This window comes from Athalia rosae, chromosome 2, assembly GCF_917208135.1.
Source record: "Athalia rosae chromosome 2, iyAthRosa1.1, whole genome shotgun sequence".
In the NCBI taxonomy this organism is placed as follows: domain Eukaryota; kingdom Metazoa; phylum Arthropoda; class Insecta; order Hymenoptera; family Athaliidae; genus Athalia; species Athalia rosae.
The window spans coordinates 29,433,638-29,450,484 of NC_064027.1; the positions used below are offsets into that span (position 1 = coordinate 29,433,638).

General features: G+C 47.8%; 1 protein-coding gene and 1 long non-coding RNA gene across 4 annotated transcripts in view; one reads left to right on the forward strand and one right to left on the reverse strand.

The window, feature by feature from the left end:
* Nucleotides 1–16,847, reverse strand: part of LOC112695036 — a 63,841-nt gene that overhangs the window by 6,173 nt on the left and 40,821 nt on the right. For all 3 annotated transcript variants that reach the window (XR_007276835.1, XR_007276833.1, XR_007276834.1), the window contains one exon: nucleotides 2,585–2,798. This is a non-coding gene — a long non-coding RNA (uncharacterized LOC112695036). The remainder of the gene's footprint in view (nucleotides 1–2,584; nucleotides 2,799–16,847) is intronic.
* LOC125499830 (homeobox protein slou) lies at nucleotides 7,614–15,457 on the forward strand. The gene is made up of 2 exons (XM_048649549.1): nucleotides 7,614–10,255; nucleotides 13,119–15,457. Exons 1-2 carry the CDS (start codon nucleotides 9,103–9,105, stop codon nucleotides 13,757–13,759), a joined length of 1,794 nt encoding a protein of 597 aa, XP_048505506.1. The 5' UTR covers nucleotides 7,614–9,102; the 3' UTR covers nucleotides 13,760–15,457.

Below are 16,847 nucleotides of genomic sequence, written 5' to 3' on the forward strand. Positions count from 1 at the left end.
GTTGGAATGAGCTGCGAGAAGAAAGCTCGAGAGAAAAAGGTAGGGTAAGGACGCGGAGGGGAGTCGCTCGTTATGTCAGTTGAATTAATGAACGAATTACTTAAGTAATAATAAGAGGGGAGCGTCGAGTATAACCGGGGGCTATGTGTACACGATTGGATAACGTTGTATATATGGGGGTATGAAAAGCAGCGTTGGATACGAGCAATGCAGAGAGAAACTTTCCAGTCGCTAACGACTGTGTAATCTTTATCGTTGCGACAATTTATTTTCATCTCCTTTGAATATCCGCAACGACACGATACACCTGCAGGTAACACAAAGAAACGAGAGCGGCAATGGCGTCGCGTTTTGCAATCGACTGGGACGCGTACGCAAAGTTGCCGGCGTACCTACAGCGGAATCGGTCCACGGCGAAACGAGCCAATCCGATTCGTCTCCGCGGTTCGATCGCAACGCGACTCAACGACGTAATCGTCGATTCGAGCGTACGACGCGTCAGAGATGCGAATCGCGAAACGATCGCCGGGGATTCAAAGGGGGTTTCGAAAATGGAAGTCGAAGTGGAAGAAACCCGGCGAATGATTACACATACATACATAGAAAAGGAATACGGGCGATCGCTGAACGACGGGGATAAATCGTCGTTTCTCTTATCCCCTTTCCAAATCTATCCCAACGGGCAGCAACGGCAGCAGCAGTTAGTGTGTGTCGATCGTTTTCTAATTTGGCGAGTAAACACGCAAGGGGGGTGGTGGGGGGGGGGGGGGGGTGAGGCTGCGAGAACGTCGGCGTATACACACCTCGTATATATGCGTACGCGTCGTAAAGAGGGGTGGCTATAATACATCCACTAACCGCGTCTCTCTGCGTTGCCGCCGTTTTTCCCTTCCCCGCAATGCAAACTGTTCCCGGTTCCCGACCGTTCCCGGTTTTACCGTTATCCCCGCATGTACGCGAGTTCCCTACGCTCCGCGATCACGCGGACGGTCCCCGCGGGCCGAAAGACTCTCCTCGCCACTCCGCATATTACTCGGGTTTTCGTTAAGTTGCGTTAGATATCGGTACGCGACGTATTTACCCACTTCCCTTTTTTTACGCTTCTATTTCGTTATTTTTTTTTTGAAATTTTTCTCGCGAAAATCTCGACAACTTTTCGAAAATTCGAATTTCTTGAAAAATTCATCGAAATCGACTCTCGCGAGGATCAGAAAAAAAAACAACAACAAACTAAACGTCGCGTCATTTTCAGAGAGTCGAAAAACGAAAACAGACGAAAAAGAAATATTATACGCCCCCCCCCCCCCCCCCCCCCCCCCCGCGACTCGAAAACACCAAGTTTTTACGTGATACATTTTTGCGGATCGCGACCACCCCCGTTTACCGCACGTCGAGCTGGTTTATATAGGTGTACCAGTTATGTACTCGGAACGTTATATACACCGAGTCGACTGGATGTAGATGTAGTTATGTACAACCTGTGTACACACATACCAACATCGATCCCGCAGCGCACACTGGGAACAGAAGGCAGATCTCTCCCTGGAGACTTGACGCTTGTTTGCGCTGCTTATCATCAGCTCCCATTAATATTAAACCGCATTCAGCGAACGAACCACCCCCATCGCCCACTCCCCCCCCCCCCCCCCCACGGCTACCCCACCACTACCTACCCGCCACTACCACACCGCCGACAACGTCGTTCGTTCGCTTCTCTTCGCCTCCGCGGAACTCCCGACAGAACCGTATACCCGCGTTCGCCCCGTAAGTATATTCGTACCCACGCTGCACCACGGTCTACCTACGTTAGTTACACGTATTAAATTGCGAAAATTGCGCGAATACGTGCACCTCTCTACCTCCGTAAATCACACCGGACTTCGATTTTTTTTCAACGATTTCTCTTCCTATTTCCCTCCTTCTTTCGTGTTTTTTTAGACGCGTCGTTGATTTCCTTCTCTCGATTTCGGTCTATTCTCATTACGGTATGACGAGTATTTTCGACAGACGAGGGAAACGGAGAGCGGAAAGATTGGATTTCTTAATATTTAAGCTTAGAAATGAAAAAGGAAACTCGAAAAAAATATCGTACCATTTGGATTTTCCACGCTATTTTCGTTGGCTCGTATTTTTTCTTTCCCTTTTTTCGAAAGAATGAAAATAACGAAAAACCGTTTCGAATTATAATAGGGTTTAATTCTTGATGATAGCCGAGCGCTGCATATTGCGTCGTACGCGATCATCATCCTTTGGGACCCTCGGAGTCTCTCCCCAAGGATATTTTGGAAAGGGACGCGGACCTTTAGCGACGTACTTTACGATAATGACGCATGAAAATAAAATTCGATATAGCGTGCGTGTGACGATGCGACGTGAAAAAAAATATTTCAAACGCGTAACGATTTCGAGATACGTCGAGGTTCGTCAATGCGAATCTGCACTTGGCTGGTATGAAGGAAAATTGTGTCGAGACGAGATAAACGATGCGTTACATGCAGTTGCGTAAAATCAAAAATCGTCAAACCGATTCATAAAACCTGTTCACATATAATCGTTGGACGGTAGAAATAATATTTTCACTCACCAGTCGAAGACTAACGTTGCGTACATCATTATTAGTCGGTTAACGAAAATTTATAGCTGCCAGCGTTAAGTTTATCCCGCGTCGTGTGCCTGCGTTTTCATTTTCGTCGAGGGTATTTCTTTTTTTTTCTTCTTCTTCTTCTTCATCTTCTCCATTTTTTTTTTTCCTCAAATAATCCCATAAGTCAGCTCATTTTTCACCGTTGCTGCAGTCACTTGAAAAGCGAATAATTTATCATCATCATTTTTCGACGAATCTCAAATGTTATTTCTCAAAACAGAAGCAAGTTCGCCTGCAGATTATCCGCGAGGTGAGAAAAGTCTTATCTATATCGCAGTTAAAACCTGAAATATAATTACCGGGTTATCAAGGTACACAAATTCTTTGCGCGTAGGCCTTGTCTTTTCCTTGAATATAAGTTGCGCGCTAATTAAGTATTCCAAGAAACGCGATTACAGATAATTAACAAGCACGTGACGCGAATTTTTTTTTTTTTTTGCTACCCTATATAACAACCAATTAACGCCGATTTCGTATAATTTATTACATCCAAATCACCCGCCTTATCGTAGATTGGTGAGATATGACGTGGATATATGACGACGAGATGTGACGCTAATTAATTAATCAATCAGTTAATTAATTTCTTAATTAGCGTATAATATCATCCGCTTCGGGCGGATCTTTCTTCGCACGTCTTTATGTAAACCCTATGTCATTAGCTTATGTACACACACACACCTATATACAGGGCGTATTATAAGCTGCTGTACGGTCATTTGTCAACGTGCTTGAAGTTTGGTCAGGATACGGTGGGTAGATGCTCGTTATACATATTTACTATACATAGTTTCGGTCTAAAAATAAACATTCCTCAGAGGCGAGGAAGCGTTTAATTTTTTAATTAGAAAATCCCGATGCGCCGGCACATCGATAAATTATCTGCATTTCATTTCTGTGCTCTCTCGAAATTTTCTAATTACATATCGACCACCTTGAAATCTCTTTCTTTCTCAAAACTGAAGAACTGAATATAAATAAGACCTAAAAATACGTCGATGATGAAGAAATAAAAATGAAAAAGAAATCACGCGAAGTGCGTTCGGATGGTAGAAAATCGAAATTATTTATACTTTCGTAATCGTCAAAAATTTTCGTTCAAAATTGCCGAAGTGAATGCGATGGGGGCAACCGGCGTCGTCGGTGTGCAACGTAGGGCGACACGTAGCAACCAATCGGGTCGCGGCCGGTGCTATAATAGAAAAATAAGAGGAAAAAAAAAAATAAGATAGAGGAGAAGAGCAGTGATATGGATGGGGTGACATCTCATTAAAGAGACAAATTGCTTCTCTCTTTCATATAGGAGGTACGCGCGTACGTCTACGTGCACGTACACACACACACACACACACCGGTTAGCACTTATATATAGATTCACCGCAGCTTTTATAGATTAGAAAATGAAAATGAAAAAAAAAAAAACTGAAAAAATATGATTACAAATGAGCAAAAAGCAAGCTAGCACGAATTCGTACACCGCGTCGCTTATCTTCTTTCAACGCTCGCGCGATTTCCGTCGACCTTCTCGCGTGATACGTACCGAGACGAGACGAGTTCCGCGTGTGCGTATAATATGTATGTATGTACATTACAGCGTAGGTTATGACGTTACTAATATTAGTAGGAAAATTAACGCAACGGAAGCGAACTGAACTGAACTGAACTGAATTGAGCTGCGTACAGAGCGTCGGTTTCTCCTCGGTGCTAGGAATGTATTAGCTGTGGGCTCGCATAGCTTAACTAATTGGTTAAATCTGTTGGGCCGCATAACTGGGAGGCTAATTGGGTGATTTCCTGACAAATTATACCCACCCCTAACGGGCACGCCTACCGCTATATATATATATATATATTTTGTTGAACGTTAACATCGCGCCGCGGTACAAATCCTCGTCGTGTATAACGTGGAGCTCGCGGCTCGCTTGACACTTGACACTGGCACCAGCCCCGCTCGACGAAACCGACGGTCGTATCCCAAGCGTGTGTGCGTAGCGACACCGATCCGAACACTCGACAAAAAAAAAAAAAGAACAAGAGAGAAAAAAAAAAAACAAAAGGGGGAGAACAAGATTTCAAAGATCTGCGCCAAGAACAGATGAATGACCGACGTTCCAAGATTGTGACACTCCGTTTTACCGGGAATTGAAAAACTTGTTAGGGACGAAAACGCGTGCCTGTATAAGGGTAACAGATTCTGGAGTCCGGCAATAATCGAATTTCCACAACACGATTGACGCCGCCGCAACGTCGAAGGGATTATTCGGGAGCGGGGATTTCCAAACGTGTACAAAGAAATTTGTTAAACGTTTTCGATGAAACCACGCGACTTATAAAAGTCACTTTTGACTCCGCACAGGCCTTTCACGAATGATTATCTCAACGGTAGCTGGTGCAGCAGCGGCGAAACTGTAATAATCGCATCGGGGGATCTGTTGTATAATAGTCAGAGAAGTATAAGGGAATCTTTTAATTTGCCGCGCCATAAAGCACGGTGTGAAGGAAGGACTTTGACGGGCGTATAATATCGCGGAGGAGGAGCCCGGGATCACGATCCACGAGGTATGAGGGTGATCGCGTACATCGTACGTACGTACGTTCGTGTACATACATATCCGAGCGAACGCACACGCGTGTAAAAGCGGAGGGAATGAAACGGCGCTACACGCGCACGAAACCGAGTCAGCAGCAACTGGCGGGATACCGCGTTGGAACTGCACCGTGACAGTTGGCACTATTTCTATACGACGTGCATAGCGGCGGAGAAGTTAGTGGATCCCTTGGGGTGAACGGAGAGGTCAGGACGACACCGTGTCGCACACTACCGTGACAATAATGAGGCGAACCGATCGCGTCGACGGATATCCTGATGCTCGAAGGTCCGAGGCGACGTTCGCGCGTTGCTTCGACTCCTAATGTCACATTACAGATACATCGTTAGACGTAATCGCATCCTTGGGGAACGTTACGTATATCGTATATTATACACGTATATATATACCCTCGCAAACTTGGGACGGGATGCGTCCCTGTCCTCGCGTTCGTCCCACCGGTTTTCGGTGGTCGAACTGCGCGGTGAACAGCGAGACGGAAATTTTTCGAATCATTTTTTTTATTACGGATTCACGAGATACGCAGAGATGACGTAACGGGGGAAAGATACAGACGTCAACGGTGGGACTTTTGTAAGTATACACATATATAAAATGGTCGAGTAGTTACCGTTTCCGTATATGTACTTCTTGCAGTGGGGAGTTCTATGGATACAGCTGGCCGTAAATTACAGAACGAGTTTCGGAGCGTAAAGAAAGCTTTCAGATTTTCTGGCTCGAAACGCCGCCCTAAACGCGCCGTGAAGAGATCGTCGTTTGTGTAATCACGCATGAAAACGGTTTTGCTATACGCTCGTTTGAAAGTTACGTGGAAACCCCGCGGGCGATACGACGGGTCAGATTGCGAATTTTCGACTTTCTGCGAATTTGAATCGCGGGGGGGAAAAATGCCAAAAATAATTCCACTCCGGTGCCAAAAATTAATCCTGACCTCCCTCCGCTCGGTCTACGTTCTGCATTATGTACAGATAATTGCACATATGTATCCTAGGGATGCGCGTGGTATACGTGCGTGTACATATGTACTGTATGCGTGTAAATGTCTCCTCATCGCATCGCTCGTGAAAACCTATGTAAATTTTAATTGGCCAATTATTACGAGACATACAGAGTAGGTATATAGCCGGTAGGTCCTACGGTAGAAAGGGGAGCCCTGCGAGGTCAGGGAGGCGTGAAAATTTTGGGGTGACCAACTTAGTAACCCACCGGGGGGGGGGGGGGGGGGGGGGCGACAAACGCAACTTTGGTGACAAATATCTTGCGATCGGGCAGCGGGTGCGTATATACACGTTTCTTTTCCGAGGCCGGTGCCGCCGCGTCTCTTCCGTTGCCGCCGCGCGTTATTAGGGGTGTATACGCCGGTGGTGTGCGAAGGCGCGTATCGGTCACGGGTCCCGTCGACTCTCCTTTTGCAGTTGCAAACACCCACCCCGTTCGATATCGCACGGTCCTTTATTCTCCCCCCGATTCTGTACGCTGCAGAAACGCTTCATTGGAGCCCTTTTTCCTCCAAGCGGTGGCTGACGAAACGGAAATTCAACGTCCCTGTAATGGATATATGTATATACGTTCGTGCGTTCGATGTGCCGTACGACGCGACGTACCGGTTACGTCACTTGTGCAGGACTTGCGGTATAATTGCCGTAACACGGTTCGATTCGCGACACTCCTTTGGCACGCTACGTGAAACACCGTCACCGTCAGCGCTACGTCGTGTTATTCGAAACCGTTTAGTGCGTCACGAAATCGGTCACGAGTTATTATACGGGGCACGCGATCGAAGAAAGTGCAAAATAAATCCCATGGATTGTCGCGATCTCGTCCATATTCCGCGCCGCGTGTTCACGCGGTCTCGTGATAATGCTTTCCCCAAAAACTTGTCACGCAATTTTCTCTTCTCCCCGAGAGTTAAGATTTTCCATTTGCATTTGCACGCATGCCGTGGCTGGCGGTGCAGCGTCGAGTACAACGATCTCCCTGTGCCGTCGAAGTTTGTTGCGGAACACTAATTGCAGCGGTCGCCAAGTGCAATTACGCATCCGCAGAGGTGTATCTTGACGCGAACATCTGAATATCTTGGTAACAGTGTCGCGTCGCGAGTGTCCTCAACTTCGACCTTCGAGCTCTGAGTTGTTTCCTCGAAGTTTTGGTCCGAGGCGATGTCCATTGGATGTAGGAAGAAGTCACTTTATTCGTAAAACCGATCGAGAACGATATTTATAGACAAGGTGAAAAAGAAGGAGTAATTTCCAAGTTTTTCGATACACCGGATGACGCGTAATTACGACAGTTAAACGATCTCAAAGTTGATTTACACTTGTCCTCTGTGATCTTACCTGATAAAATAAGAAGTCTTAGTTATCACCTCTCAACGCGGTTTATACCGTAGAGGGGAGGCGGGGGGGTGGCGACCGCTTTTATAGGTTATATAAACCGGTGTGGGTATGGCAATTACCTAAAAGGTCGAGTAAACACGACTACACCGAGCTAAAGTTAAGGATTTCGTAGAGCGGCAGCGGCAGCGGCGAAAGAGCTTTGGCGGTGGTGGGACGACCGGTATAATATTCTTCCGTGGCTAGCGAGGAGAGGAGTAGCTGGAGAGTATCTCTCAGCAGCGTCCATACTCGCCCACCTTTCGAACAAAGAAAAGAAAGTGAGCAAAAGAACGGGAAAAAACGAAAGTCCAAAAAAATCATCTTCAACCCCCATCCGAGACCGGGAAAGCTTGAAAACGGAGGCCCCGCCCCCCCGGGAGTTCGCACGTATAGGTGAGGTTTATATACGAAAATAAGGTTTCTATGTGTTTTATTGGATATACACCGCAGCCTCGGTAACGCGGGGAGGGGCGGTGAGGGACGGAGATGGAAGGGGATGGCTAAATCAAAGACAAACCACTTTACCTGGCGACAGAGCCGTCGACCACCACACGGGAAGTGAGGCTATACAGCCACACAGAGGCGTTTTGTGTATGTACTATAACGTTGTTATCCGCCTGCCCTCCCTCCGCCCCCACCGAGTGGTATTCGGAGTCAAGTGTTCTCCCTACTTCAGGTCCGGGGGTGATACGAGAGGTAGGAAATTATAGGTATACGCGCTCGGAATTTGGGGCGCGGGGTGCGAGTCGAAAGCTCTTTCGTCTGGCGAACGTTTCCGATTCGTCGCGAGCTAAATCTGTGGGCGTGTCTTCGGGTAATCACGCCCACGAGGGGGCGGTTACTAATTTCTATGCGCTCCACAGGCAGAGGCCACTTTCCAGACCTAATAATACGGTATATACATCCTATTTAACCACACCAGGCCGCAGCTCGTGCCACCGAGAGAAGAAGAAGAAGGGCTTTGACTGTGCGCCACCGACACTACGCGAGATAAACCGAATACTCCTCGCTTATTCTCGCCACAGGCACCGGACGACGCGTTACTCTTTCAAAACAAAAAGACCAGAAGAATACCCAAATCGAATCGAAAATATTAACTCGATTGAAAAAAAAAACAAAAACAAAAACAGAACGGAACATTGTGAATGAGGAAAAATAAAATTGAAGTGCGTATCGTCTTTACGATGACTTTGCGACGCGTCGAAGTCCGTGTGGGAAACTTTCGTTCGAGTGATTCGTTTTTGTGTATTTTCGTTTCGTTTTGTTTCTCGTGTGTTTTGTGAGGTGTGATGATCATCGGTGACATGTATAATAATTCAGTGAGCATCGGTGTCGACGATAATTTTTTTCTCGACGCAGGTGCGACAAACGACAGTCAGAAGGTATCGAACGTTTGAAAATCCGTGTGACACGAGTGAAGTGGTCATCGAACGATAACCTGTTGGGTAAAAAGACGAAGAGGTTTTTAACGATTATGCCTCTTGCGTCGGAGCATCGGGACTGCACTGCCGAGTCAAATTCATCGGAATTGAAGAAACTAGTCGATGCGACAGCGGCGAGGATAATATCCGACAAAAATTTCACCACCGAAGACTCGAACGTCGACGAAGAGGAGCGCAACGCGGACAACAATTGCTCCGGATCGATTTCCGGTTCATCCTTGTACGATCCATCCGAGATCAGCAGAGAACCGATGAAGACTGAAAAGCGATCGATTCACAGACCGCATCCGTCGGGATCCCTGATTCTCACCGGAACACCTTGCAGCAGTTTCATTCACAGGGACAGAGTGTCCCCAAACTCTTCGAATTCCTCGTCCCTCAGCAGAAATCAACACAATCCCGTCGTCCTGCACGTACACGCGAACAACAACCATTTCATTTACGGCACGTCCTCGTCATCGTCGTCCGTCGGTCGATCTCCCGTAGGTATAGCCGTTGACGTGCAACCGACGGACGTCCAAAATGTCAGGAGAGAATTAATCGAAAGCAACGGCGGATCAGCGGATCAGCTGATCGCTGACCAGGATGTCCAGGGGAAAATAGTTCGCCGCGGCGACGACGCGGACGAAACGAGCAGGGTCAACGTCGAGATGGACGAAGAAGATGGCGATGAAGGGGATGGAGAGGAGCACGACGAAGACGACGAGGAGGTCGAGGTTGACGTTTGTCACTCACCTGCGGACCTCGGCAGTCCGAGTCCCGTTGATTTGACGCACTCTTCGAGGGAACCGGAATTCCATCCCTCTGTCGGACTGGCCTGCAGCCCCGTATTGACCTTCGGGAGCAGGTTGACGGCGACACCTTCGACCGATTCTTCGATTCACCTGCACGCGTTGTCCGCCTGCCTCCAACAGCATCAGGGTAACAATTCGAACGGAGGAACCGGAGCTTCCAGATACCTCGGCTACTGTACCGCCACGGGTACATCCTCTACCGCGACTACGCCCACACCGCCGGCGACGACGACCACCTCCAACTGTACGACGAATTCCGGACAACAGCACAAAAGGGGGCTAGCATTTTCCGTTGAAAATATATTGGACCCCAATAAATTTACCGGTGGACGATTACACCTGCACAGCATCGGACACAACAGGAACAGGCGCGGGAGCAGCATACACGAAGGTATCATTTCTCACGTCCCTTTCTTTGGTTTGTTTGATTTGTTTGTTTTTTTTTTTTTTTTCTTCATTTTCAATTACGAGAAAATACGTGTATTTATAGAATACGTTATTTTTGTACCTCGGTGCAGACCGTCGCGCGCGCGGTGCAATAAGAATATAGTAAATTTCTGGTCTGGTTATAATTACCCGGGAATTCTGCGGGATGATGCGAGCGTTTTGTTTTGTTTTTGATTTTTTTTTCGATTCTCGTTATTTCCTCTTTTCTCTCTTTCGCTGGATACGGATATCACCCTCTCAATTATCTCGCGGATTTACACGAATTATAGGGAGTCGATGCGTACGTATTAACCACCCTGGATGCGCGAACCGCCTACTGCGAACGATATATTTGTAATCGCCAGGAATTAATTTAACCCTTCATCGGTTTTTGAACCCCCAATCAATTATTCGTAATTGCACCCGTATATCGAGGGTTTTTAACCCTTTGAAACTCTAAGGGATGTTATTTCGCTCGTTCTTTTTCCATTTCCCTTTCGAGTCGCTATTTATTCCAAATGTGAATCACGTATTCTGATGTTCTCGAAATGAAAATTTCGAAAAATTTTCACCACACCCGCGGTGGTAAAAAATTTTCTGCAAACTAACTACAACCACCCGCGTCTACGTATAACATCGCGTGCGGTACAATATGGAACGAATAAATCTCGTTCGGCGTCGCAGTCGCGGACGTGATGCAATAACAATAACTTTATTAGTATAATAATGAGGACTGAGGAGGAGAATGAAGGATTGGAAAATAAACAGTAGCTGTCGACCACCACCTGATGCAGTGGGATGACCTGTCAGCGGCTGACGAATCGTTTCGCTAATCTGTGTTAACCACACACAGTGCTCTACTACTATTGCTGTGTCGTCGCGGGTCGCCCACCCCCACCCCCACCCCCAGCCCCAACATCCTATATAAATGGAAACGCTGCCGACGAACGAAATGCTCCAGGAATTAGATCTCCCCCAAGCTGTATTATGTACTACATGCGCGATGTACCATTCACATATATCCTCGGTGTGTGCGACGCTTTACGCGTACGTGTGTGTGCGAAAAATCTCAGCTACTTTCCAAAATTATCACTAATTTTCATTTTCCAAGTCTCCTTTTTCATCCACCCCCTCCTCCTCCTCGATTTTTACATTTTCTCGCCCCGCCCACTTTTGGCACCTCCCCTTTGACGTCCAGTTATTGAGACTGGATTCAATTTTCCATATTTTTCTCACCTCTAATTCGCGTTTTCGCAATAACAATTAGGATGGATACATGGAATCTGTAAGATACGGTGCGACAGATATTTTCTAAATAAATCCGATCCATCTCATTCAACTCCGTGGAAAGAACATTAACTCTGGTATTTCCGATCCATACGTAGATGTGCTATATATTTAGCCACTTCTAAACGAATTACCCCCCGCGTTAACGCTCGTATTAAAAGTAAATCAACTTGAGAGAGAGAGAGAGAGAGAGAGAGAGAGAGAGAGAAGCGAAAAGCAATCCTCTTTCCGCGTAGCGCAACACCAACATCCGCATCATCGTGCCATCAGCGTCAGGATCGGCATCGGCATCAGCAGCAGCACGCGAACGCTGGAATAATATTGTTAGTTGTTATGATAATCGCATCCGTATCGCGTCAAGCCGCGCAGAAAATTGGCTCCTCTGCATCACAATGACTCTCTCACCCTCGGCGTGGCTTTTCTCTCCCTCCGACCCCTCGACGCCCCCCTCGCCGGCCGATCCCCTCCCCTCCCCTCCCCACCCCTCCCCGCTCCTCCTTTCCTTTCCTTCTTCCCTACGTTTCACTTGCGCCCGGTTATACCCAGACCCTCGTTCTCTCCCCCCAACCCCCACCTTATTCCTTAATTCTAGTAATTCGACAACTACGACGACGATAACCGCCGCCGCCGCCGCCACCTCTTTGTCTATGAATTTCCAATTTCGAACCAGTTAATCAATTATTTTACTACACAAGAAACACATGTACCGGGGGAGACTTTTCGAAGACGAACTCGCGTCCGGTACGTTTTGATCCGAAATCGTTTCACCAAGAGATTGAAAATCGTCCCACCCGGTTAAAAAGGAGGAAGAAGTCTGGCAGAAATATGGGTTTTATTTGGCAGCGCGTAATTGCAAAAGATTCGTTATAATTGAGAGTGGTAATTGTAGGTATATATAAGAAAAAGGCGAATGGGAGAGAGAGAGAGAGAGAGAGGTGTGCAGGGGACTATTATACGACCATTACAGTTAAACACGACGTATAATAGACCCTGCGATAGGTGTACGTGTGTAGGTTTGTATATATTTCACGGTCCCAAGTAGGAAGAATGATTGCGCGATAACGAGATACAAATCCCATTACTCGGGTGGAACCCTTGCCCCTCTCGTCCCTCCCCTGGTCTCCCTGTCACTGTCGCTTGCGGACCCCGTGGACCATGCCAATTCGGATAAAGACCCTCTCCTCTCCTCGCCTCTCCTCGCCGCCGCGGATCCCCGACTCCTCTTTTCCTTCCTTCCCTCGAGCGTTCCCGCGCGTAGCGTTGAGAGGCGGCCAGGGAATATCTGTCCCAGGGACATCTGCGCACTGATTGAATCTCCAATCTAGCCCATATCGCCTCCGTATCATTGACCCGCAAAAACCGAAGCCACGTACACACGTTTAACGGGCTTTTTACACGCAACCCGAACAATTCGTCGCGCGTGTATCCGCGACGTTCGCGCGAATCGCGCGGTTACGTCGACGCGGGGGCTAGATTATATTAATTCGCACGTTGCGCGATAACGCGAAAATCCTATTCAGAATCGCGTTTTCTTTTTCCAGACGGCGATTCGAGGGGAGAGTACGCTTGCGGCAGCGGTCAGGAGGACGAGGGTGTCGGAGATGCGGAGGAACTGGACGACGAGGAGGACGAGGACGTCGAGATGCAGGAGCACGGGGACGTCGGCGGATCGGGTAACCCCGGCGGATGTAAGAAGAAGTCGTCTTCGTCGTCGTCGTCCTCCCAGAATCAGGGTGGTTCGGCTGGCGGTAAACCGCGACGCGCCAGAACCGCGTTCACCTACGAACAGCTGGTGGCGTTGGAGAACAAGTTCAAAACGACGAGATACCTCTCGGTGTGCGAACGTTTGAATCTCGCGTTATCCCTGACGCTCACGGAGACTCAGGTGAAAATATGGTTCCAAAATCGACGCACCAAATGGAAGAAACAGAATCCGGGACTCGACGTCAACAGTCCCACCGTACCCACCACACCTCCCCATCCGCACCCCCACAGTTCACCTTACGCGCCAACGTTATTCTTCCCGGCCCACACGCATCCTCACCACCCACCTCCGCCCGGTTATTATCACCACCCGACGCCCTACGCGACTACAGGACCCACCTTCTTCGGACATCATCTGACTTCGCCGACGCCCAATACACTCTCCCACTCACATTCCCACACGCATCCGCACGCGTAGCAACTCAACGACCTCCTCGTAAGTTCGAAAATCAAAGGGAATTAGGGTGTAACCTTCGGAGGGCCGGGGGTGGAGAAAAGACCGTAACAATTTGTCGTCTCGGTTCCGACGAATTCGACTACGATGTCGATTTTTTTGATTTTTTTGATTTTTTCTTTTCTCAAATTCGGAACAACGGATTCAAGATTTTCGTTCAATTTATCAACGCCGTTTCGAACGTTCGCTGTAAGACTTCCGGCCGCTCGAAGGTTACGAAGTGTATAAATATTAGATTCGGCAGACTGTGCGGTGTAAGTTTCGTTGTAACGTGACGAAAAAGGTCGATGATACATATGAAGAGCGAGGTGGTGATTTTTTATAGATATTATGTGTGGTGAACGAAATAACCATACGAACGATTATCGTTTCAATTCTACGGACTATGCATATACGAGTAGGGACATAGATATAGGTAATAGGTTACAGGTAAGACTAGTTACTTATCGAGTATTCTCATGTAAAATAAAGGCCAAATTACGCTTGTATATATTATATAATATATATAATTACATACGTTGTCATGTAATAACTAGTATTACCACGTCTCTCTGTGTTTTTCGACGACTTCACATCTCCTTAGCAAATTTTAGATCCCCAATTTTCAATCGAAACCAAATCGACGCAACGCGGACGGTCGGCAAAAGTCGAAAAAACCGATGGGATTCTAAATTTTCAACTTCTTCCACGTCGAACCGAAAGAAAGAAAGAAAGAAAGGTCAACGACCTTGTGCATTTTCCGATCAACCGATCGCCCCGGAAAATCAAAACAAAGAAACACATCTGGCGGTCACGGAGGCTTCTTTCTAGCTTCAGGTGTCGACTTCAGCGTTGACTCGGTGGAGAACGGAGTCCGTCGGTTTTTCACCCAAGAAAACTGGGCGCACCAAAAATAACCCCGATCTATAACCACGCGGTGCACAAAGTGGGGTTGTCTTCCGAGGCCGCGTCGCAGGGCGAACGAGCAGCAGTAAGTCATTAGACGCGCAGTTGGTAACGAACTTTGCACCGCTTTGTATTAGGAGTGGTCACGGGTTCTCGGTACGCTCGGTTTCCAAAATACAGCGGGTTACGTTCCGAATTCCCAAAGGCAACGCTCGGTCTCCGATTCTCCTCCGTGCCGCTCTCTTTTACGTTACTCTATTTTTCGTTGAGCTTTTTTTCTCCATTTCACCGCTCTGCGAAGCGCGCAGCTGATCGTCTGCGAAGCTACGAGGACGTTTCGGATCGACGTCGGCTCGTTTTTCAGACGAACGACTCGAAATTAGACGCGCGTCGGTTTCCATCCTATCATCCCTCTCATACGCGTAATGGTCGTTAATTCGTCTGTTCTCGGTAGAAACTTTCTCTACACGAATGAGAGTAATCCGACAAATTACTCAACGATCGCGGCGAACGATCCATACGTTACGGATCGTTAGCCGACCTGACGTATCGGTCCAACGACGTTCGAGTGACCGGCATCTTTGATCGCACCGACAAAGTCTCGATCTTCTTTTTTTCTCCGTTTTCCCCTTTTTTTTTCTTCGAAGAGAAGAGCTCCGCGTGCTCCGAATAATTGTTCATCCGTCTCGTTGGGACAACGTCGAATTTTCAAACTCCTTCCCGAGTGTTGAGAGAAAAAATTGGCAATTTCGAGCGCCTGATTCTTTTCGGAAGCCTCGACAGCGTCGGCATAAATTACGCTCGCGTTAAACTCCAGTAGGTGTGCTAAACTGCTGATGTATCTAATTACGCCATTGTCAAAGTGTGTGCACAATGTTGTCTGTGAGGTGGTTCGTAACACGCCTCAAGAGTATGTTGAACAAACTCACCGGCCGACAAATTGACGCGTTCCTCGACGTTCGTGTAACAGAAATCCGTGCAAAGCACGCGGAGTATAGGTATATAATTGTGCTGTACCTTCACAAAGCGGAGCCGCGAGTTTCTCGACGCGCAAATTATAACAACCGCGTACGGTCGTAACCGATCGCGATCCCGTTTTCACCCGGGGGGGATGAATGCAGATCGCGATGCAATCGGGGGAGCCTAATAAATTCTACCATATTTCATTTCACCTCCCGATTTAACGCGCGTATCGTATTTTTATTCTCATTGCGTTTTTTTTTTTTTTGTTTTTTTTTGTTGTTTTTTGTCTTTTTTCGATATTAATTTTTACACCTCGTCGGGGGTGATCTTATGTCCGCCGTAGAGCGGCACCGTAACCGCGTCCTCGGGGAATTTTTTCCCGTTCGGGTAATTCATCCAATTATCGCACCCGCGGAGCGACGGTATATACAGGCGGAGAAGGGTGTCGTATTCGATACCGGTCAATTTCTACGCTGATTGAGCTCGGGTTACCGTTTATGATACACCCCGCATTTACGCGCCTCGTACACGCGACACGCAAAAACTAATATCCCTGCGGCGTTAATAATCATCAGCGATTCGTCATCTGGGATTTTATTTTTCCTCTCTTCGATCCCGCACCGCGGTCCCCCGCGGCGACCGGATTCGAGTATTATCCGACGTGATTTCGAATCGGAACCCGAGAATTGAAAAAAAAACCTGGTTTACTCGGCGACCGAAAAAAGATAAACCCGAATATTAATTGCTCGAATTCGTCGACGGATATAATTTGTGGAAACCCTTTTCGCAGCGGCAGCGCGCTTACCCGCGTATTATACGATAAAACACGAGGACTGTAAGTAAAGCGGTGGGTGGGTTGCGGATCGGGGATAATGGGGTGAGGTGAAGGGGGGGGGGGGGGAAGGTTGAGGGTTGAGGGGTGAATTGACACGGACGGCCAGCCGCCGGCCGATCCTCTCGAATTAATTCTTAGGGTGGAGGATTTCACGGGAGACGGGGGCGGGTGGGGGGGGTGGATCGCGCGAGAGCGACGAGTCGACCGTGAAATAACCCCTCCAGTGGCGCGGGCGCAACCGAGTCTTATCTCTTCCGTTCCTTTAGATTCCTATTAGGTATATAAATACGTGTATATGTATGTACTCTCCGTGTATCACCTTCTCGCGAATCGCGGGTATCAATCGGAAAATAGAAATTTCGCTTTCCG